General features: G+C 36.9%; 1 protein-coding gene across 3 annotated transcripts in view; it reads right to left on the reverse strand.

Moving 5' to 3' along the window:
- The window catches only part of MAP4K3 (mitogen-activated protein kinase kinase kinase kinase 3), a 65,628-nt gene that overhangs the window by 18,144 nt on the left and 24,092 nt on the right, over positions 1–23,392 (reverse strand). For 2 of the 3 annotated variants that reach the window (XM_036379815.2, XM_036379814.2), the window contains exons 12-23: positions 23,189–23,299; positions 19,126–19,201; positions 18,119–18,177; positions 15,493–15,555; positions 8,031–8,089; positions 6,860–6,898; positions 6,526–6,579; positions 3,432–3,474; positions 3,057–3,219; positions 1,962–2,071; positions 937–978; positions 620–704 (exon numbers count right to left, since the gene is read on the reverse strand). In XM_036379815.2, coding sequence (XP_036235708.1) covers positions 620–704; positions 937–978; positions 1,962–2,071; positions 3,057–3,219; positions 3,432–3,474; positions 6,526–6,579; positions 6,860–6,898; positions 8,031–8,089; positions 15,493–15,555; positions 18,119–18,177; positions 19,126–19,201; positions 23,189–23,299 — 904 coding nt within the window. The remainder of the gene's footprint in view (positions 1–619; positions 705–936; positions 979–1,961; positions 2,072–3,056; positions 3,220–3,431; positions 3,475–6,525; positions 6,580–6,859; positions 6,899–8,030; positions 8,090–15,492; positions 15,556–18,118; positions 18,178–19,125; positions 19,202–23,188; positions 23,300–23,392) is intronic. The other variant, XM_036379816.2, reaches the window with a different exon arrangement.

A 23,392-nucleotide genomic window follows, 5' to 3' on the forward strand; every position in this document is an offset into this window, starting at 1 on the left:
ATTGTACATAGGCATGCAAACAAGGCAGACATCTCCTATGAGATGATGTCAACTCCTAAGGATTTACCCTTCCCTAATTCCAGTTTCTAAAAAAATCCAAATATTTTCTTGCTGACCAGCTCACAAGTATGTGTACAAAGCTTACAATCAAAGGGTGTAACAGAAGGCAAAGTGAGTACAATATTACCAATTACCCCTTTTATCAGGCTAGATATTAAAGCACTAAAATTCATGCAAAAACCAGCTGGAGAATCCTGCAGGGCCAGAAAGATCTCAGCTAAGAAATCCATCTCAGCTAAGACCTCCAAAAGTCAGATTTTTTACAGATAAATTAGGATTGTCTTCTTTTGGACTAAAATGTTGAGAAGAATCTTTAACTTCAATATGTAATTTATTCTTTTTAATCAAAGCAAAAAACTTCATCCAATATATTTAAAAACAACACACCTTTAGATAGCAGTGGCATAATTAAAGAATGACTCCTGCTTATATGAATATATGTCTGTTTTAAATATATGAATATATGTCTGTCTTATATGAATATATGTCTGCTGATCTTCTAAGCACTCTTGAAATTCAAGGAGAGGACAAAATGGGTAAAATACTCATCATATAGTACCTCTTGTATCTGGATTTATCCAAGATGTTGCACAATGAATTTTTAATGGACAGCCATTGAAAACCTTTGAAAAGCAAGCACCCATCTGTAGAAGTAAAAATATTAAATACATACATATGAAAAATTAAAATGTGACCTTCCCAAAAGGATTATTTTTACTTCAAGTAGTAGCAAAAGGTTAAGAGTCATACCACTGGCTTAGCATTGCTAAGTCATATTAGGTTTTTTAAGTAAAAAAGCAAATACTACAAACATTCCAAAAATGTGCTCTTTCACCCTGCCCCCTACATGCATTTGTGTGACTCAGCAATACTCACATGTACTTTAGGTGTGGGAGGAAGGCCATTACTAATTGGTTTCTAGAAAATAAAGTTTAAAAGTATGTTTACACTCACATGCACACTATGCTTGACCATGTATATTCGCTCCCCACACACAGCATAACCACAAACATTCAGCATAATTTTCTTTTCATTAAAATCTCCACTGTGATTCCCTAATACCTGCTCATTGAATGTTTGCACAGTCTTACGCAACATTTTCACACTACAGGGGTGCCTGTAAGAATGCCATTTCCAGTACCAGAGAATTTAAGCAATATTGTAACAATTGCTCAACTCTTACAGTATTACAGCATTAAATGTTACCACTCAGTGCTACATGCACTTTCCTGGTCAGTATCAATCTCTCCTAGCACAAACAAGCTTCTGAACAAACCTCTTTTACAGGTAAACTTCTAACACACAATTTCAAATGACAAGTTCAAAGCTGTCCAGGTAACCCTATTTTTTGAAGTATTGCCAGTATTACTGACACTTCCTTAAAACTAAACAAAGACTTATCATCATGCTTCTAGTCTATTTCCTCTTCACTTCTCACAAAAAAAATTACATTTCCAGACTCACACTTGGAAGGAGCCCTCAAAGAGGGGAGTCTCATGTCACATTTCATCTAGTCTAACTACAGCATATTCCATTCCCTCATTTCCCTGTTTGCTTAAACAGTCATTGCTCAGTACAGCACAAGACATGGCACTCATTATGTCTCTCAGGTGTTGTGAAAGACCAGGAAAATTGCATAAATTTGTGATGATGTTTGTTTCTGAGGAAAATTAAACACTGACAATATGATGTTTGTTTCTGAGGAAAATTAAACACTGACAATCTTCAGACTAAGGCTGTATCACAACTAGACAATCAAGGAAAACTGTGTTTTGATTCAAAGTAAACAAGATGCCATCCAGCATAACTTCCATAGTAAAGAGCACACCTGCTCCTTTTCCTTGCACATGTAGTAAAGTAATGACAACTCTAAAAGGACACCCAGAAGCTTAAATACCTACCAGTATTTCCTTCTTTTCTTTCCTTGAAAAGTTAGTGTCTCTAGCTTCATTCTGTTGATGTGGCAAATCCTCTCTTTCACCATTTAATTGCACAGAAGTGACTCCATTACCTAGAAAGATTCATTGTTAAGAATGTGTTCCTCTGCCTTCACCTCAAAGAGTAATCTAGCCTCAAAACTCTTTAAGTGGGCCAGAATTTCCAATTAAGTCAGAACATATACTATATACAGTATAGTGTAAAATACCCTAATTTATTTCTGAAGCATACATGTTCTTACATCTGCACATATCCATCAAGCCACATTCAATCTCAGTCCATGACTTTTGGTATTTAATGTAACAACTCTAACATAATAACTCAAATCTAACAACTCTAACAGGAGCACAGAAAGGGATGCAGTCACAGTTACGAGGGAAAATGTGTTGACCATACCTAAAGAAACACTTGCCAGTAGTTAACACTTCAATTATTGATTCCTTAGAATCACAGACTTGTTAGAGTCAAATCTTTAAGAGAGCAACAGCAGTACTAAGTATGAAGCAAGGAAAAGCTACCAAAGTAACAACTGAGAGGCAGACATTGAGCTTGCTTAAGAGAAGCCAGTCCAAGACAGCTCTCATGGCATCAGACTGACAAAGGCATAAAATGAACAGTCTGAGCAGACAATAAACAAACACAATTACCTCCTATACTCCCCAGCCCAGTTCATTACAAAAGCAGACTTTGAAAGCAGAACTCTGTTCTTGACATGACAAATAACAGCTGACACACTAAACCTGAAACCTACAAACATAATTTACCAGTCTTGATACTCTACATTATATAAGCCTGTTGCTTAGGAAAGCAATTGTGTCACCAATGGCATCAGCAGGAATTGTGTCAGTGGCTTGGACAGAAGGCACATTTGACCCTTTTAAGAGTTAAAGCATGCTTTTTTTCATGACTTTTGGCTTTCATGCACTTTCTGTTACTTGCCCACCATAGAAAAATTACCTCAATATCTTTTAATGTGTGCACAGCTAAGAATACAGAAATAAAATCCCATTACATTATTTAAGAAATACTGGTATACTCCTTGGGGTCACGTTTATTACCTAAAGGATTAGATTTCTGTGGAGGTAACCGAGGAGGTGGTGGTCTGGGTGGAACATGAGATGTAGATTTTGCTGGACTCTCTGATGTTGGGCATCTCTTGATTGTGCCTTGGTTTTCATTTTCAGAAGAATAAGTTTCTTGGGGGATAAATATGGATTTAGGCTGGAAGAGACATAGTAATAAACAAAACATAATCAAAAAAGATTCAAAGCACCCATGCCACTCATCAATGAGGAAAAAGCCCTACATGCAGCATTTTGATTCTGAAATTTTCACAAGTAAAGAGCCACCAATACAGTAATTTAAATATTCTCCATTTATTTGTTTATTTAAAGTGCATTTTTCTGGTGAGCAACAAAATCCCCCTCACTCACCTTTGGTGGTAAAGGAGGTGGCACTTTAGGTTTCATAGTAGCACTATAAAGAAAAGAAACAAAACAAAACAGAGAGAAAACTCAAATAGCAGTCTTCAAGAAGAGACAGGATTTTATAAATGCCATACAAATAAATACCATTAACTTGTCAAGAGCACTATTATATCCAAGTAACTGCATCAGAAATACTTTCAAACATTTTGTTATACCTCAGATACTATATAAAAACAAGGATCACATGTTCCCCTCCAGAGAGCAGAGTGTCATGAACTGATTTGTTGAAGATGCACAAACTTGTGCAGAACAAAGTAGGAAGAAACAGAAGAAGCCTGACATTTGCTCTGTTAAGAGGAGAAAGTTAAGGGTATCAGTATGCTGAAGGGGAGTTACAAGAAGACTATTGAAGACCATTCCCTGGAAAATTTACACTGATGACTTAAAACAGCCTTATACATAAAAGTAAAATCCATCTGCAGCAGACAGCTACCCTCATGTTTAGGTTGGTGGTTGATTTTTGGTTGATGAGTCTCTTTTTTTAGGGAAATCTTGGGAAAGACAACTTTTCATGCTAGAGCAGTTTGATCCAACAGTACAAGATATTATCAGAAAACAACATAGCTGAAGCATCACAAGCATTCTTTCCCTCCTGGCTCTGTGGTTTAAAAAATATGCTGCATTTAAAAAGAAAACACTAAACTCTAAAATTTTACATGTTTTTAAAACCAATTAAAAACTGGTTCCACCGTCCTGTTTCCTACTCTTTCAGGAACATAAAAGTATTTCCACTAAATAAACTAGGAAACCTGACATTCTCCCATAGTACTTTCCTTATTTTTAAATTATGTTCAAGGTAGTAAGATATCTGCCTGTTTGTTTATAGGCCAACAACCTGTCTCCTTGGCTTCATTCTTTCCAGAAGTTTCTATCCTGGCATCTTATCTGTTGTTTGTATTTCAGAGAAGCTGGAAGGGGATTTTGAGAACAAGTTTCCCTGTGTCATGCATTACAGCTGCTTTGGTGGAAGAAATTATCTTCTCTTAGTAATATTGGGCCAAGTTTAAGTCCTCAATCATGAAGGTTCAAGCTCCATTTCCATTTCTTTTGTAGTCTTCCTGCACTTCAGACAACCAATGCTACTGGGCAGCCAAAGAAAGCAAAAAGGCAACAATCTAGCATGCATGTGACAGATGTGTGTACAAAGGACTGTGTGCCCTTGTCTCAACAAGAGGGTTTAGGTGCAGTTTGTCACTGCTATTCATGCAGGGCAGTGCCCCAGTAATTGCTGCTTTCCATAACCAGGAAATTCAAGTATTGGCAGCCTTGCTGCACATGAGAGAAACTGAAATATCAAAACAATCAAAATTATTAAATGAAGAGTTATAACTTTACATTGTTCTCTGAAACATGGATTCTCTGCTGCTACTATCACTCGATTTCATTCAGTGGCACCAGTTTGGGCTGGAAGAGGTACACTGGATTCACTGGCTTTGTTCTGGATCTGAAGGGAGAAGTAACTGATGTCACATGTGCTCCTCAACTGCAGCTCCACCTCACGGAATATAGATCAAACCAAAGCCTTGAATCTTCAGTGGATTCCACAGAAAGATATTCAAGACCAGGCAGATGAACCAATAATTGCAGCAGATGAACCAATAATTGCAGCAGATCTTTGGGCTCCAGCAGATATCAAGAGAAAGGCACAGATGCAGAATTTGTCTGATCCAAGGTTGAGGGATTCAAGCTTTTATACACTGTCAGACCCTCTCTGTAGGGCAAAAGTACTTAGGATGATACATCAGAAGAAACAAACAGTACCAAGACAATTCTGGAAGACCATCAGTGACTACTGGTCCCAGGGTCAGATGAATTAGAACCTCTCCAGAAGCTATCTCAGGTTCTTTCTTGCCTAACGTAAAAAAGAAAATCTACACAAACACAACAGCCACATAAGCAGCTGAAGCCAATGCTGTTTGAAAGTTCTGATGGAGCTCAGGCAAGGAACAAGGATCTCAAAGCACTCAAAGAAATCAGTGCTAGCACTTCAAGACAGCAGGGATCAAGAGGTTCCAAGCCCTGGAACATTACTGAATTGATGGTACTGGCTGCAAATAGAGCAAGAAGTGTGGGGGGTAAAAGAAACATTAAACAAAAATGAACAGACACAGAGCTGTACACAAAAAAACATCCAGAGGTTCATATGGATAGAGGAACCAAGCTGAGGTGGTTCACAAAAGCAGTAAAATGACTCAAAAAAGAAAAAAAAAAAAAAGAGAGGTTATAGTTTGGTTCTCTGCAAGAGAGAGATGCCAGCAATAGATAACACATGCTTTAAAGGTTTCTTGTATGAAGCAACAGCTTTCCAAATTACCCATTAACAGAAAGCAAACAAAAATTATGTCTCAGTGACATAATTCCTTTTGGTCTTTACACCAGATTTCTTTAGGAATGCAAATCTATATGTACTGGTTTTGCTTTTTAAATTGTTTCAGCTCTCATCTATAATCAAATGGAGCCCAAGAATATTTATACCAGTGGGATTTAATATGAACATCATTAATTTGACACATGCCTTTGCAGTCACAGGTGCTCTCTCTGTAACATTTGCTCTCTCTGAGTAAAGGAAGTCAGCTCTATTACAAAAACCAAGCACCCATACAAACATCCCCCTAGTTGAGAACACGGACAGAACAAACTCAAACATCAGAGAAGCCTGTAATAGATATATTTCATCTACTTTTCATGAGCTTTATTTTAATATATAGTTATCAGTTATAAAGAAGGCACACTAGGACTGTAGTTGGATATATTACTGGCTCAGCATAATGATGCCAAAATTTTGTTCCATAATAGAAAATAAAAAGAAAATTGTATCACTCAAGGAACACGATTACCCCCTCCTCCTTATTTATAACAATCAGCAGAATGAGATGACTTATGGTGATGTAATCTAGCAACAACATGAAAATACCTATCTTTAAGAATGCCATTGCAAAAAGAATCCTGAGTTGTTACAGAATGTGTGATTCAGCCTTTTTTTTTAAATACTCATCTTTTCAAGAATCTGATTTTATTTATTTTTAGAAGAAAGACTTACTGTTTAGAATCATCGTCTGCATCATCATCATCTTCTAAATGTGCCACGTGCCCCCTAAGAAAATGAACAAAGTACTATGGTTGAGTGAGTTCTATTAAATTTACCTTGACTGTTGTGAAAGATTCTGAGCTCAAAATCTACCTCTTTTATAGAATTTTACTGTCTTTTCAAAAATCATTATTGTTCTTTCAAGTACAGCTACAATCTAGGCAACTATGCCTCTCTCACAGGCTCTCAGCAAGCACAGGGACAAACAAGAAGCAGTTGGGACAGACAAAAAAATCAATGCATTAATTACTTTTGAAACACAAGAAGAAAAAAGAAATAGAATTACCGCTGATGTAGTTCTTCTTCAACTGATTTTAAGAGACTCCTTCAGCATTAAATAAGAACAAGAACATGATTTAATTGTGGTACACAAGCATGATTATCAAAAGCACCTATGATTCTTTCAGTAAATAATTCAAAGTATGTTATTTCAGCTGACTTTCAGAATATTCATCCAGTATCCATATAAAAACCAACACAGCTGCAAATTTTTAAAATTTATTGTTCACACAACACCCTTTCATGTGTGCTTATTAATGTATTGCCATTAAGTGCAATGGTCCTTTTTCCTCTTACTGTAAAACAAGGACTGTGTTACTTTAATCCAATTTAAAAGAAATCCTTAAGAAAATCTTAATACTAAACAAAATAAACAGACTTTCAAGTATGAAACTACTCTTGGAATAAAATATTCTTCCCTGGTTAATTTTTTGTAACATTCTGGACTTCATACTCATGTTTTTGTCTGAAAACACAGAGAAGAATCACAGGACTAAGGAACAAGAGTATTTCAAAAATTATGAGTACTGATTTTTCCCAATTAAAGACTGCAAAAATAGCATGCTCTATGCTTAGGTTTTCTGCATTTTTAGTATGATTTAATTTAGCAAATCAAAGGTAGGCATCCTAATTCTGGCATGCATAAATGTAATTAAGTAATTGTGTGCAAAGGGAAAATTACATGGAGGATTATTTCATATGATTAATACATCAAGATGATTAAAGGTATGAGCATGAAGTTAAAGGGCTTACTAAGAAAAGTAAGTTTTATTTTTTAACGCATCTATAACTGCATGTTCTAGTGCCCTACAAGATAAAGAAGGGCATAAAGTAATTTCAAAGAGCAGCACTGGCAGTTCCCAGATGGGGTAAAATTGTGCTCTGTGGGACCTATCATGCAGAATATTCCATAAACAAGTAGACCAAGATAACAGCTCTTAAAAGGAAGCTTATACCACCACAAAGACAATATGGTCAATACAGCCTCTCATAGTGCAAAGTGCTGCAATTCTCTATCATTAGAGTTAGTATTATTTTAGAAATAAATAAATGATTTTGGAATTTTAACTAATAGAAACAAGTTTGACTTATTTTACTACATCTATTTCAGCTAATGAGTCTTTATATTAAAATAGTCTTGAATGAATTAAAGACAGAAAATGCAGTTGCTTACTCACTTATTTGCACCCAAAAAGTAGCCACACTGAGGACCATGACCATATTCTAGCTGTAGATCCTAAAACATAAGAGAATCAATCTTTTAAGATGAACAGTGAGAAACCAACACACACCCTGTGCCATGCTGCTGTTATCCCCTCTGCAACATCTGAGATACCAAATAAGCTGAATTCTCTGGCCTTCCTGCCCCCAACACCACTTTCAGGCCCACTGCACCCAAAAATCTCCTCTCTGCCAGTTTGCTCCACCTCTAATTCCTTTTAACTCTGACCTTTGCCCCTTCCTTGCACACAAGAGATCCTTTGCTCAAATACAGTCAGCTGCATAAAAGGGGAAAAAAACCAATGAAACTAATATAACAGCAAGAGATGAAAAATTCAGGACTTTGCAATCTACCAAATTCCATAGAGAACCCAGCTACCCCTCAGTGGAACATTTAGTAGTCATTTCAGAAGGGGAGTAGTTCTGGTAGGGAGCCTGAAATCCTTTAGCACATGGAAACATTTAACAATAAGCAGATTACAGTAAGTGTTTTTATCACTCTGGTTATACCAGTATGTGTATATGTTAGGAAGACCTTTTCTTTGGAAAAAAAAAGCCAAAACAGAATCAACAAAGTCAAATGCTCCAGCAGTCATGGAGTGCAGACTACACAGAAAAAGATGTGCTAATAGGCCTTCAACACTATTTTTAAATAAAAACCATAATGGTATAAATATTTAATGCATTAATGGAATACAGGGACCCCATAGAAGCACAATCAAATCACTACCTGCTGGAAGAATACTGCTATAATTGCAGTCTATTTTTTTTCTTCAGGTGGATCACAACAGGAGAAATATGAGCATAAATCTGCTCCCAAAATAGTGAGTGTATTCACCACGAGAAACAAATTATTGATCACCTAAGTTAGTGATAAATGGAGCTACACTCTTCTTTCTCAGGAAACATTTTAAAGGTCTCCCAAAGACCTTCTGTTGAACAGGCCCCTTTCAGCTGTAAACCAAATCAAAAAGTATGTCACCCTTCAGCAAGAGGCCCAGATATCCAAGCTTTAAGAGGAATAAATCTGGATTAGATGGGGATGATCTTTCAAAATAACATTTTTAAAAATGAGAGGAAAAGTCTCACACTAGATTTATCAGTCTTCCAAGCTGATGAAGTAGAAACCACTGCAGCCCTCAGTTCCAGGCTGAAGGGCAATCACATTAATACAAAGCTGTAAATATTGTTTTTTGCTTGCCGAGGAGTTTCAAGTTGTTTACTGCACCCTTTAGTCTGCCCTGCAAAGCTAAGTAGTAGTTTGCACATGGGTGTGTCTACCACAGCTGTCAGTAGCATTTGGTTGCTTCAGTGACTTTGTGTATTTTCCCAAAACAAGTGAAATACTGTGGAAAAAACACTATGTAACTGGTAATTACTTGACATAAAAGAATGTATAGATCAGAGGGCTGAATAAAAATTGCAAATGCAAGCCTGGTGCTGGCATTTCCTGAACCATGGAAAGACTGACTTTTCAATCTCTTTATCAACTTTATTATACATCTTTATTCTAGAATTAAAAGATACCCCCACACCACCAAATTCCATCTACATCTATTGATCTGACTCCTCACCACCAGTGGATGTTCTACAATCCACCAGCAAGAAACAGATGCAGCTTTCTTTGCTCCAAGTACTTCTATTACTTCTATGCAATCTCAAAAACTTCCACCTGCAAGCACAGATATTTTGAGGATTCAGGCTCTAGAGCAGAAAATCACAAGACTGGAAACAAAGTGTCACCAGAGTCACAAGCAAATAGGTTAAACAGGTTGTGTGAATCTCTGTAACAGAACAAAGACTGGGAAACTGTTGAGATAAGTAACCCTGGAACAGTGGGGTTACTGGTGACAGAAATCTGAGATTTTTCACCTTGAAGGGACAAGCCGTCGATGTTGCAAAACGCTGGGCAGACCCAAAATGTCTGTTCATCTGAATTTACACACAGTAAATGTATGGATACAGATAGACAGATACACTGCACACCAATGACAAGGAAAATATTAAGAAAAAATAAATAAATCCACCTAAAACAAAAGGAGCCCCCCTCTGCCACCAGACCTTTTAAGAGTTACTAGAATTTTCCTTATCAAAGATGACATCTGCCAGAATTATTTATGTCTAAATGTTTTAAAGGGCAAAACCTATCTTTTGGTTCCATTTACTGTTGTGTAACATTCATTTGACTATGATTTTAATTGGACATGTATACTCTTCCTAATCCCTTTAAATACTTCTGGTTTTCTCTCCAAAGCTAGGGTCAAGTACTCCATTACCAGGGAAATTTCTCCTTTTGATCTCTTGACAAATACTGAGAGCTAGAGAGGTTTTAAAAGTGAAATATATTTTTCTTCTACCTTCTATTTCAAATACGCACAGAATTTATAATTTTATATTAACTAACTAAACCTATTCTAGCTACATATTTGATACAGAAACATTCATAAAAACTGCATGTATCCAGCAAAGCCTCCAGTGAGCTGTTACACTGCACCAGAATACCCAGAAGAAATAGATTTCTTTAAAGCCACACATAAAGCCATCAAATCTTCTAAGTTATGGATTTCTACTGGGAAGAACATATTAGCATCAATTACTAATTTATGCAAAGTTACCCATCAACTTCATCAATCTACATTAATATTTTTATTTAACACACATACATACAGTGCTGGTTAGTTAACTCAAATTCTCTGATTTTTGATCAGACAAAATTGACACTGAATAAATCTGAGTGACTAGACAGATGTATTCCAATACATCTTGAGATCTACAACCAGTAGCAATGAGAAGAGGTCTATGATCTTGGTATTGAATCAAAGATGAAACCCCAGGTTACCAACAACTCATTCCTGAAACAACTCATCCATGTGCAAGACCAGAGTGCTCTTTGCTGGTAGGGATTGCTTTGGAAAAAAAGGTAATACAGGGAATAATCATCAGCTCTTCTCAACAGCTTAGGTAACATTAAAGGAAGCTGCCATGTAGAAAGCCACATCATACCCTTAGATAAATCACATGTGCAAAGTAATCAATGACTAAAAAGAGTATTAAAAACAGTACAGAGATTTCCACAAAACATTTCATGGTAAGGCCATGCCATGAAAAAAAAAATCCAAAGGAATGATCAAATCTACAATACCTTCTGTGGCTTAAGTTTAAAAACCTGCTATTTAATGTCTGTAGAATTTCACTGTAAGCTAACTGCAACTGTATCTTTAACAGTCTTATCATCCTAATTTGTTCTATAGGGCTGGGCTGTCCTGGAAATCTATTTTTCAGTGTTCAGGCCTTCAAAAACAGAATGTATACAGCAAACCAGGAATTCACAGTTACTTCCTACATTTGCTGTTCTTGAAATCTAACAAGACCAATCAAAGTGGCAAAATTAAGAATTGAAATATACAAAATGCTGTGGGAGTAACTCTGAATTTCAAAGAATGCAAATCACCTTTGGACTACTAACATATTAAGTAAGAAGGCATATACACATCTCTATCTCAGTAAAATGACAAAGCAATTCCTATCTCATTGCTTCATCAAAGAGGAAGTTAATTTTTAAAAGAGCCTAGCACTACCTAAGGCATATTCTATATTTTAATGCCTTTATTTCAATAAAAAGTGCATTCTTGAATTTCTCTGGACAGCCTAATGCATCAGAAAAACATCAGAAAAATCAAGTTGAATGTATTTTCTTTTTTGAACAGGCTAAATATAATTCTTCCCTGGTGGATGAGTAAGGTTTTACTGTGCATTACTGCTACACAGCTACTGTTCCCTTCTTCCTTTGTATTTCAGTTCTCCATGCATTTTGTCATCCCCTTGCCTCCTAGCAGTAAAACTGAGCATCTCATTTTCTTAATTACTTTTTCCAAGCAGAAAATACCCAAAACATAAAGGGGAGGAAAACAAAAGACCAAAAACCACTGGTACTTTTCCACCATTTCCACTTATTTTCTTCTGATCTAAGTATCATGCTCCATTTCACTACCTAAAGATGGAAAAGGTATGAAGACTCTCTGAAATCCAATACTGATAGCTGCAATATGTTTTTAGAGCTAGGTTAGCTAAAGTAGGACAGGAGTCTTCATGGCTTGCAGCAAAGGAAAAGCATATGTATGTATGTGTAGTGAGGAGAAAAATTACTTAAAATAAAGGAAAATGCTCCTGGGTAAGGTTCTCTGTTATCTATGTCAATCTCTTCAGTTCAATCTTTTCCTACCAATATTTTGGCTTTTCTGCCACACTAATTAAAAATCACAGAATAGCTATGAGAAACATTACCTTCCTAAAAGTAACTGCTACCAAAAATGATCACAAATTATTAAACCCAGAGCGTATTTATGAGGCAAAAGAAAACAAAAACCAACCATGACAAAAGTATTTAAATAGGATCAAATGTGTAAACGCACCTGGCAAGGACAACAGTGCAGACAGCATGGGAGCTGCAAACCTCTAACTGAATTCTTTGCTAAAGGAGTCCTGAATGAATGTTACATTTGTAACAAGTGAAGACAATTATAGGTTGGAACCTGAGATACCAAAGTCGAGTTTTATTCAACTCCTCTGTCACTTTAACAGTAGAATTCCACACTTTTTACTGTGTGTTATATCCTTCAGGTTAAATTACTCCAGGCCCCTAGTTTAAAAAGAAGTAAGCCAAAGATCACCAGGGGTTCCTTCCCACTTCATCCTTTTTTTGGAATTCTCTGATGATATTTCTCACTTAATAAGGTGTGCAGAACAGTTCTCCATGTATGAACCAGAATTATTTTTCAGCTCACTACAAATGGGAAGAAAAATGTTTTCCCACAGAATTTCAATGTAGACCAGGATAAGCTAAATGAAAATATTTTCATTTGGTTCAATGTGATATTTTGTTTTGAGTCAGAAAAACAATAAGCTTTTGTGACTTGGGTTCAATAGCATAGGTTAAAAATGTCCCAGAATAAGGAACACATATTTTTAAAGGTGACTTTGATTTAGACCATTTCCTGAGCTCACTGCAAATGCAATGCTCAGCTCTGCAATTTATTTGAGCTAGGATCCAAACAACTGCTTTTAAAATATACAGAAAGATGGTGAAAAGATCTACCTTACACAAAGTCTAATGTGCACATAAGACTAAGAAGACAAAATAGGAACATGAAGAACTCTAAATGACAGGAAGTAGCATGTGCAAAAGAATCTTAAAGGATGGAAGGTACCCAAGAAAGTTTCTGAGAAACTTGTTGCCTAGTTGCAGAAAAAAGAAAAAATATCTATCCTGAAAGACAGAAGAGCCTGTATCTAGAGCAAAACAGTCTGTTATTTATTTAGCTATGAATCAAAGGAGTATATTTGTATAAGATGAAAGAGAAGCACTATCTTGTCCTTGCTGATTGCAATTTGCATTTAGGGATACTGGGGTTTGGATACAAAATTTTCTGTGCAAACAAGATCTGTACTCAATTTCTCCATTTTTTGGCAGATCCAGGTAGGTCCCTCAAAAAAGCACAGGCAGAAGGAGGGGAAGAAGAAAAAGAGAAAAATTATTTTTAAGGGGAGCCACATCATAGGCATCAAATGTTTGAAAGGTAATGTGCACAAACTGCCATATGATCAATCCAGCTGGACAAAATCCTGTACAACTTTGCTTTCAACATCAACTGTATGTGGCCCAAAATACACCTCAATCTATGGAATTTTTTTTAATGATCTTAGCTCTGCAAGGGAGTTGTTACTTATGAGGTATTTTATAAAACCAGTACAACAGCAGGGAAAGAGCCTCACAGTAGGTGATACATCATGCTTCTGAAAAAATGTAATTGTTTCCTCTTGATAACATTTGAAAAACTCACATACCACTTCTCAATCAACATATCTGAAACCAATACTGTCAGAGCAGGAGTGGGGAAAGGAAACAGAGAGAGAATCTCTGATTAGTGCATCCTACAGAAGAATGAACTAACTAGTAATTATCTCCTCTAAGGGTTAGACCTCACTGAAGAATCTCACAAATAGGTGATGCACTACCACCAACTCTAAATTCTCCACTTTGATTCAAAATAAGCACAGGAGGATGTGAAGGAAGCAGTGAAACAGACAAAGTGCTGTTGTGTGACTTTAAAAACACATCTCACGACTGTGACAACAACACTACTTGCTAAGTTTTAGAATAGTCACAATTTTTGAAGAGTGTATTGAACAGCGAGGAGTAGAAGAAGGATGGGAAAGGACAGTCCACTTATGAGACATGTTCTTATTCTGCTCTTAGACCCACAGATACCAGGCTAGCAAGATATGTGACAACACTGAAAATAGCCTTAAACAAAAAAAAAAAAAAAAATTAAAAAGTGTTAAACTGCAAAGAGTAAACCAAATGCAAACCAAACTGAAAAGCCAAAACCACAGTCTCAAAACGAGAGGAACTGCACAGGATGGGGTGTTGCCACCAGGTAGGGAAATCTAAGCTACTAATCTCAAAACAATTTGTGAAACATTCTTATAAGGAAGCAAGACAGAAATTTCTTTCCAAGAAAGGCAAAGACAGTCTAAGCTTTCACTAACTATGTTTCTGGCAGAATCAAGTCACACCAGGCCAACAGATGATGTAACAAATAAACAAAAAAAAACCTTAAGAACAAAAAACATCACATAAAAGCCAAGACATTCTCAAACACCCCAACCTCCCATCTTCCTCTCACTGCACTTATATTAAACATCTCACAAATCCAAGAAAGTTAGCAGATTAATCCTCTTAATTTACTACAGAATGTTTCTTCCTTTTTCTCAATAGTCTGTGCTTAATTACACAAAGAGAAATAAGAAAACTCACTTTCTAGAGTAATTTCTACAGTGTGATGCTAACAAACCAAATTTTTTAGCAGTGTAACAACAGAAAATTTGGAAAATTTATCAGACTTTAAATGAAGCCAAATGCCATTGAAAACAGTTTTGAGCACAGTTTCTGTTATTTCTATTAAGTGTATATTCATTCTGCAACAATTACCACTTGGAGAATTCACAGACTTACATAATTTTATAGTTTTGCATGGGATCATTAAAAAAAAAAAACCTACCAGACAGAAATACAAAGAAAATGTTTCTTCTATATTCAATCACCCTCCAAAAAACTAACAAATTACACACAGCATGGCAGTAAAGAAATTACAATGAATGCATGAATGCATAACACTGAGCCCCTTCTATAAGAGTGATTCAAGTAAATATGAGTACAGGTTAAATACTGTCAATGCTGCACATAATAAGAATTTCTTTCTACACTACAGAAATACACATACAGACTAATAGTTACATTTAATGATTTTTACAGATGAAAACATTACTACTACAACAACAGGACAAAACACGAACTTTGAAAAAGGAAAACAAGGACAAAACTGACACTGACAAAGAAAGGCATAAGACAAAAAATACCAGGTTAGATCTTGCAGTGTAGTATATGTCTTCTGAATTGTCCAAAAAATTGCTACTGTCAGGCTGTTCATTAGATAGAGATCAAGAAAAGCAAATTATTTATATTGTGACTGAAAGCCAGATGCACATAAAGGTAAATTTTCTTGCTAAAAAAAAAGAGATACTGAAAGTTAGTTAGTTGAAACTCAAAACCATGTTAAGACAGTTCTTTCAATGGAGGTAAAACATTGCTAAGGGAATGGTCACATCATCAAACACCAAAATGATGAATTATTGTTCATCAGCTGAGCTGTGATAATGTGTGACAAACTGTCCCAGCAAGAGTCCAATTCAACATCTCACTGCAGCACTGACAGTAACTTCTCATGCTGCAGGGTTCCAGGGCTTTGTGCACTCACACACATAAGTAACTGAGTGTAAGTTTAAGCCTGCTTGGTGAGACAGAAGCAAAAGCATCAGAACTGCTTTAATGAAAACAGATCCACACTGTTACTGCTGGAGGAAGAGACAGTCATCTCCCACTTCCATTTCAAAGACTTCCTCTGCCAGAGTGGGCAGATTGTTACAAACTTCTCCGACAGGCTGGTTTGTGCTGAGGCTCTCAGCTAAAGCTTCCATTCTTTGAATAGGTCACTTGTTTGCAGTTTGCCATGCCAATTTAAATTGTCCATTGGTACTTCAGCTAATCTATAATATATGTTTTTAATTTGGCCTCTGGACCCAACATCACGTCTATATCAGGTATGCATGCTTCTTTCTGACATAAAGCATGGAGCAGTTAATTTTCCTCTTCAGAAAGATTGAAACAGTTACAGGTGTTCTGTATAGACAGGGAGATGAGGCAAGTTCCTTGGATAGGTTTCACATATGCAACATCTGACCAGAACAAACAATGCTAAGACATTTTCTTATCGCAGAATTCGTCTGGATGGTTCCAGTCCCTTCACCGAGCAGCAAGAACTTCTGAGATTCCAAAGTACAAAGGTCCTGACTGCTAACACACAGTGCAGGAAAAGGCTCAATTCCTCCCTTCCAACAACACCTGTCAAAGAACTGCTCTCAAAAGCTGTGCTTTCAACCCCTTAGAAAATCTCTCTCCAGTTTAGCAACGCAAGTTCCTGAGGCGCAATAAAAGCACCACTGCTCCGTGGAGTTATCCACTATGGTTTATCCACCACTGCTCCATGGAGTTATCCACTGTATCATCAGTGACCGATCAAAAGAAAGAAATGGGAAAAGTATTTTTAAAACTTCAAGCTTTCCACTAACATATTTTTACGATTATAACTCTGTGTGTGTATAAATAAAACTCTTAATGAGCAAAAACATGACAGTTTCAACTATACAATGCTTCCAATTGTATTTTCTTTACAACAGGGAAGCAAAGAAAAAATAACTTGGAATCAGTTCAAAAATAATTTTGAGTTAAATGATGGGATTGTAGTAGAAGCACTGCCTTCATTATCATCCTTAATAAAAACTTACATAACCAGGGCTCCTAAATAATGCTGTTATGCAGTTATGCCAAGGTCTAAGTAACACATCTGAAATACTTGTCTAAATCCCATGTGTCATTTGGTAAGCTGCTCTCCTCCATCTCAAACAGGCACTAGAAACTAAGGCTCCCTGTCCAGCCAGTTCTGAGGACAAGCAAGATTAAATACAACCTCTTATACCCAGAGTCTGCTGACCCCCTAGCAAAAGGCAAAGCACTTGGAAGGATTATTTCAGTACAACCACAGAGCACCACAAGGAAGTCTGCGTCAGAAATCCGACTCTCATGTGGTTTGTAGACTACAGAAGTACATTCCTAAGTACACACCCTTCCAAAAACCAACTCTGAGCAAAGTCAGTGTCCCTCCCACATATTTACTAAGCCAACTTTTTCTCCTTAACACCTGCCTTAGAAAAACAGAGAGAACACATAAGTCTGCAGTGAGGAAGCAAAGGAGTGTCTTTTTATCTTGAAGAAATTGCCCAAGTGCACAAATGTGGAAAGCAACAGTCTCCATAGAAGAGAGGAAGCTACTGCAATTGTGAGACTGCACAGACACCTCTTCCCTCACAGCCTGAGTTCTCACACCCCTTGTACTGATGGGTCCACAGGAGGAAACCATTGGCAACACACCTTGACAGAAAATAGCTGCCAGACTCAGCATGGCTCAGCTGTGATGCAGGGCCACAGAAGGATTATTCACAGAGGAGTCTTTTAAAATGCATCATACCTCTTCCCCAAGCTCTCAATTTTATTAATTCCATTGTCAATACAAGAACAAGGGGGAGAAACAGATGAGTACACACAAGAATTCTACAATCAAAAAAATAACTGCAAATACAGGGAATGGTATACTGGGCAGTAAGGGATAAAGGATAGAGGAAACCTGCAACACAAAGGGCTGTTGCTTAGCACATACAGCGCACCTGTCAGAAACCACAAATAAGGCAGTTTGCTGCCTATAGTGAATATAATGGCACAAAAAACCCACTATGTTACAACTTGTCAGTAAACTCACTAACAAGTTCAGTAGTACCAAGGAAACATGCTACATATCTTGGATTTCTCCTCCCCCACAGATATTTGTAGGGATTAATGTGTAGTGCACAGCCCATGCTGCTTGTTACTCACAAATTCATGATGTGGCTCTGTCTCTTTCCTCAATGGCGGATCAAACTTTACTTGGCCAACTAAAGAGGAGAAAAGGAAAACAAGAAGTTGGACTCCAGTTAGAAAAGACTTAGCTCCAAAGGCTAACAAAAAGAAAAAATCAGTTTAATGAGTGTATCATATCCCCACTGGCAGAAACTTGTGACACATGGACATATCAAACCTGCGACTGCTAGAGAACCTAATGGGCACAGAAAGCACTCTTATCACAAAGACAGCCCAATTGGCATTTGCCTCACCTTCTCATTAGAAGGAATGGGAAAACCACTGAGCAAAGTGTCCTCCTCAGAGGTGCAATACAGCTGTACTTTACAGAAAAAACTGTCCATGATGTGAATTCACTGTTGGATCTGTTCTTCTGAGAGACTCACGAGCACTAAAGAGTCTTGAATGAAGTTTGGTGTGAATTAACCAAATCTTCCAGGACAACTCTTTGGCAGGACTTCTTGAACACTCCTACTCTTGATTTTACCTTAAGAAAAGACAGCTAAAGCTCTAAGTATTTAATTCAAGCAAAATAATTACTAGAATTGGGGGAATGGAGTCTGCTTTTAATGGCAAATCAACCTCCTCCCTTTCTGACCTCTGTGTGGTTGTTTAAATTCAAAAGCAAATCCGAGATACTAAATTAAGGAAGAAAGAATAATCCATTCTGTTACCCAGCTGAATCTGGCATTGTTCTGAATATCTTTCCTGGAGTAAAATATAAAACAATGTCTATAAGCTCTCAGAAGAGCTCAGGCTGTGTCTTGTTCAGTTAAGATGAAACAATAATGAACTCTGCTGAAGTGCTGACAAAGGGTGTATAAAAATATTTTACACATCTTATATCCTTAAGTGAAACAGCCTAAGCTTTTATTTTCTGATGTATCACTAAAAATGTTTCTATGTATGTCAGATACCCAAAATACCAGCAGAAATAATATCAATGATTAAATACATCATATTGTCACATTACACATGCTTACAGTTTATTTCAGAGCGTGTCTTTTCTTCTCTCCCATTTCTGCTTGTTGAATGAATTCTGTGAGGCACAACGAGAGGCTAGAAGGGAAAAATAAAATATTTAATACCAAAATATATTCACTTGAACCTTGTATTGTGCAATACTTTTTAGCAGTATTTAGCAGGCTTCTTTAGCATAACATTAAAAAAAAAAATCAAGTGAAAGCTAAATGTAAAGATTGTATGTATTTTTTAATATATTAAAGTTAGAATTATTTGGAGACATTTTAACTGTTGAGTGCCTTCAGTATAAGGGATTTTAGAACACTGCATTTGAGCAAGTAAAGCTAATGCTGGCCAGCTTTTCTCTTTGCTCATACAGCATTTTCTTTTTTCACTATTCAGTTTAAGGGTATTAGTAGTTTTTAAAATAAGCAGTAAGACATAATCTGACTTACTGGCGAATTTCACTCCATGAGATTCTGAAATAATTTTCCCAGCTTTTAACTTAAACTGATTTCTAAAATGTCATCAGTTACATTATTTAAGCAGATGAGAAATTTACCTGAGGTTTTCAAAGCTGACTAGAAAGAAGTATTCCTGGTACTCCTGTACTGTGTGGCAAGACAGATAGCAAAATTTCTACAAATTCACCTTCATATTTATATTCCACTTCTATTTTTTCCCTGAATTTACATTTACTTCTCTACAGGATGAAGTGTTCTGCACTTCAAGACCTGGCTTTCTTTTTTTGCCTCTGTTGGATTTTCCCTCTTCTTTCTACATTCACCACTGCAAGTTCCCTTAGAAATGTGGGGGCACCCTTGTTCTGCATTCTGCACCCTTGTTCACTGCCTCAGGGTCCATGGTGAGCATCTTTGCATGTGAATCACCCTTTTGTTACTAATACTATTGTTGCTGTACTTTCACAGAGTCATTAATAGCTCAGAGACTCTATTTATTCCTAAAATACAATCTGCAAACAATTTCCCTTCTCCCCTTTGCACCACACACTACTTCCTTCATTCCTGTTAGGACCCAACACATACACATGATGTTTCACCTCCCATTTTTGTTCACTTTGCTCTTTCTTCAAATTGCAGAGATTTACAGACTGTGGATGTGTATTTTCTCCACTCTCACCAGCAGTTTTTTTTTGTTTCTCACAGCTTGTGTTAATCTTTCCACAATTCCATTTTGTCTATTGTGCACTTTTCGGGCTTTGAAAATGGTTGGCTACAGCATGTCAAGATTTGATCTGATACCATGTCCTGAAAGGTTGCTCATTTGTAATCTTTCATTAAGAGGCACTGTCTGGTCATGTCTGATGTGTGTGCATCTGCAATTCCAGTGCCAGGAGCCCAGCTGGAGCAGGGCTAGGAGGTATTTTCACCTTTGCAGCAATACCGTGTGAGCACTTGCACCCTGACACAGATGCCTGTGTTGCACTACAGACAGAGGCTGTTCTCCTATCATCTTCTCCATGACCACAGAAGTACATTCAGGATCAAATCTTCATCCCTCAGTCATGAGGACAAAGTCCTCCAGTCATCTTGAAATACCTGCACTGACAACAGGCTGATACAAACACCTGACATCTGAGCTGTGTAGGAGAACAAAGGAATGTAGGTTAACTTCCTGACACAATTGCCATTTGGGCACAATTCCCATCATGGCACAGATCTCAAAAGCATCTTATCCCCAAAATTTGCAGTGTGCTAAGCATAAAACACGAGCACCTTCCTCTTTGCAACCTTTTCAGCTAATATCACATTCATCCTGGGAATCACTGTCATAGAAATAGGGAGAACAGGCAATCGTCAACATCTCCTAAACCCAGAGTACCAAAGCAGCAATCCCGCCCATGACTGAATAGGAAATTAAGTGAAGCCCTCCATGAGCTGAGGTAAGGAAAAATACTGGAAATGCCAGTTTCAGATACAGTTGCTAAATGAACAACAGCTGCATGAACAGAAGAACCTTTTTAATTACACCCAAATAATGGGATGAGTTTTAGTTTTCACACATTAAAGACTTCCCCTTTGAGTTTCGAATTATTTAAAAATGTAGTATGGTACTCCTCAGAGTGGTGGCAAATTCAGATGTGCTTCACAGATCTGCAGACTATCCAAGCAGTAACAGATTGCATCCTCCTAAAAGCAGCACAGGCCAGGTGAAGACCTGTCACCACAGTGGGCGGCAGACTGACCTTCAAAGACCACTGACAGACAAAAAAGCTCTCTCATCTCCAAAAAAAGAAAAACAAGCCACCAAAAAACTTCAAAACATAAACACCACCACCCAAAAAAATCCATAGCTGTAAACAAATTGGGGAGTAGGTCTGAAGCTCTCAATTCTCAACGGTGTTTTTGGATATGATATGTTGTACCACATTTTGTCACTTCTTTTGATTTTTGATGGATGCATTCAGGCAATTGTGACAAGCACAGGACTGGCCAATCCCTATATTAACATCTCCAGCTGCCTGTGTGAGCAGGTGAGTTTTGAAGAATGTTAAACTGTGCATAAAAGAAGCACATATACTTCCTACTACACTTGCTTTTATTACCAGAAAGACCACAATGCCAAGATTGCCCTGCCTATCATCTGAAATACAAAACTTGCTGAGCTTCTCCCCAGAAAAGACACAGCTTTTGCTCCTGATACCACACTTCATTACAGGGTAATTGATAAGTCACACAGCAGACAACAGAAGAGCCCTCTTAATGCTAAGTCACAAGGGACATATAAGAGGGAACACTATTTTGTAAGCTAAGAAACACCTCTTAAGGGGCCTCACAGCTCTCACTAATCACTGAGCAGTGAGAGAACTAAAGGACAGCAAAGAGCTTATGCTGAGAAGATCCAAGTTACTCAGTGCAGACTCCATGTGGAATCAGACATCTTTCTCTTAAGTGACCTGAAAGTCAACCACATTAAGGGAGTTCTTGTGTGTTTGATTTTTAATTTTTTTTTAATCAGAAAAAATCTACTAAATTTTTCTCCCACTCCCACCATGTACATTTGCTTTTAGAAGTACTGACTATTATTTCATCCTTATGCCTTCATCTCTTTCCCTCTTTGGAAAATGTGTAAGCACTGCACTCTATAACACAAAAAAATATCTATTTCACTTTGGCTTCTTCCCACACTTTTTATTTTAGCTTTTAAGAAAGACTTGGTGAAAGTCAGCTGGTCTTTGCTGTTCAAGTGCCTAAAAGCTCATTTAACTTGTAAAATCTGAAAAGTCCCTTAAATTAGTTGCCTCTTCTTAGCTTCTTAAAAATGCCTCTGAAGGCATTTTTAGATTAGTTTACCCATTAAAAAGAACCAAAAATATGTAATTAAAGAATCAATGGCATTTGTGTTAAAAGGACTACATTTTTTCTTTAAAAGAAAAGGCCATCAGTTAGGGAACTGTAAATATTTGAAAAGTATTCACTAATGTGCAGGAAAGTATGAAGACAGGATGGAGTAACAGAGTATCTCTTTTCTCTTATTTATTAAACACTTCAGTCCTGTGCTGTTTATCATCTTACATAAGCAGACTACTCTTTCCCAGCTGTTTGAGCAGAAAATCAGAAACTCTTTGATAAAACTGTAGGTGAAATCAAGTTTCAGAGTATTCTAAGATGGAAAAATACAATCTGCAAAATACACACATCAAACTACTGAACAAAATCAACTACAGGATCATTCTCTTTTACAAGGTTAATGAATCAGTTTTATGAATGCCTTCTTTGCAGATGGAAACATAACTTCACAAAGAAACATACAGCAGAATGCATGACAGAACTCAGGACTGGAAAAGCATATCACATAAATGCTTCAAAATTTTGTTCATTGCTGTTCTTCAACAATTTTGAAATAGTAAAATCTCTTTTTCTTCAATCTTCCCTTCCCAAAAATATAATTATTTTTGCTAAATGCCTGTATGAGTGAAAGAACAGCACAACTGAAAGTAAAAGCAACCCCTGAGACTATTCCCAGATCACAAAAAGTCTTGGGGCTCAATAAATCACAATAATTTCGTTTTGTTGGCAAACAAAAACTTAATCTGATACTATGATTAGAAGATATTCCTACCTCAGGATCATCATCATCAAAATCATGGTAAGTGGAATGATCAGGATTATTCATTTTATCCAAAAGTTCAATGGCAAGACTTCGATTTAATGGCTGGGTAACAAAGGGATGCTGAAAGACAGAGGGAAACACAGAGATTAAAATTCCAGCCACTCACACTAAGCATATTTTAATTTTATAACTTTAGAAAAGACTCCTCATACA

Source organism: Molothrus ater, chromosome 3 (assembly GCF_012460135.2).
Source record: "Molothrus ater isolate BHLD 08-10-18 breed brown headed cowbird chromosome 3, BPBGC_Mater_1.1, whole genome shotgun sequence".
In the NCBI taxonomy this organism is placed as follows: Eukaryota; Metazoa; Chordata; class Aves; order Passeriformes; family Icteridae; genus Molothrus; species Molothrus ater.